The following is a 583-nucleotide window of genomic DNA, read 5'->3' as shown; positions in this document are numbered from 1 at the left end:
AGCTGAGCTCTGGTAAGCGTCTTGGCGTTGAGGCAGTGGTCGGGCCGCGTGAAGAGGCGGTGGTCCTGGATGGGCGTGAGGCAGAAGGTGTAGCGCGTGTCCTCCTGCAGCCCGTGGAGGACCTCCGTGAAGAGCGACTCGCCGGGGACCCAGTCGGCCCTCTCGGCCTTGTACCTCTCGAGCCGCATCTTGGTGGGGCCCGCCAGCCGCGGGTCCTCGTCGGCCTGGCGGAGGGTGATGGCCCACGAGAGGGGCGCAGAGTCAGGGTCCCTGCGAGCGGAGGCGTAAAACTGCGCCTCGACCCTCCAGGAGACGAGGAGCGCCTGGTGGTTCAGGGCCGTCACGTTGAGGAGGTGGAGCGCGTCCAGGGCGTGGGCCAGCTCCCCGTCCACGTCGTCGCCCACGTACACCACCCGGCTGTGGTTGTCCGTCTCCTCCGCCGGGCACACGTCCGCCTCTGGAAAGCAGGCGCGGGTGAGGAAGGCGCGCAAGGGACTGATGCCCCGCGTTGTTTACATAGATTTATATTTGTGTTGCATATTTTGGTATTTTGTAAAAGAGCAGTAAGTTCATCATATGTGTG

The 583-nt window shown here is 64.2% G+C and overlaps 1 protein-coding gene across 2 annotated transcripts in view; it reads right to left on the bottom strand.

Moving 5' to 3' along the window:
• LOC119586830 overlaps nucleotides 1–583 on the bottom strand; it is a gene marked incomplete in the record, with an annotated part of 64172 nt that overhangs the window by 3017 nt on the left and 60572 nt on the right. For both annotated transcript variants that reach the window (XM_037935554.1, XM_037935555.1), the window contains 1 exon segment: nucleotides 1–457. In XM_037935554.1, coding sequence (XP_037791482.1) covers nucleotides 1–457 — 457 coding nt within the window.

This window comes from Penaeus monodon, chromosome 22, assembly GCF_015228065.2.
Source record: "Penaeus monodon isolate SGIC_2016 chromosome 22, NSTDA_Pmon_1, whole genome shotgun sequence".
In the NCBI taxonomy this organism is placed as follows: domain Eukaryota; kingdom Metazoa; phylum Arthropoda; class Malacostraca; order Decapoda; family Penaeidae; genus Penaeus; species Penaeus monodon.
This window is presented reverse-complemented; position numbering and strand designations above follow the sequence as displayed.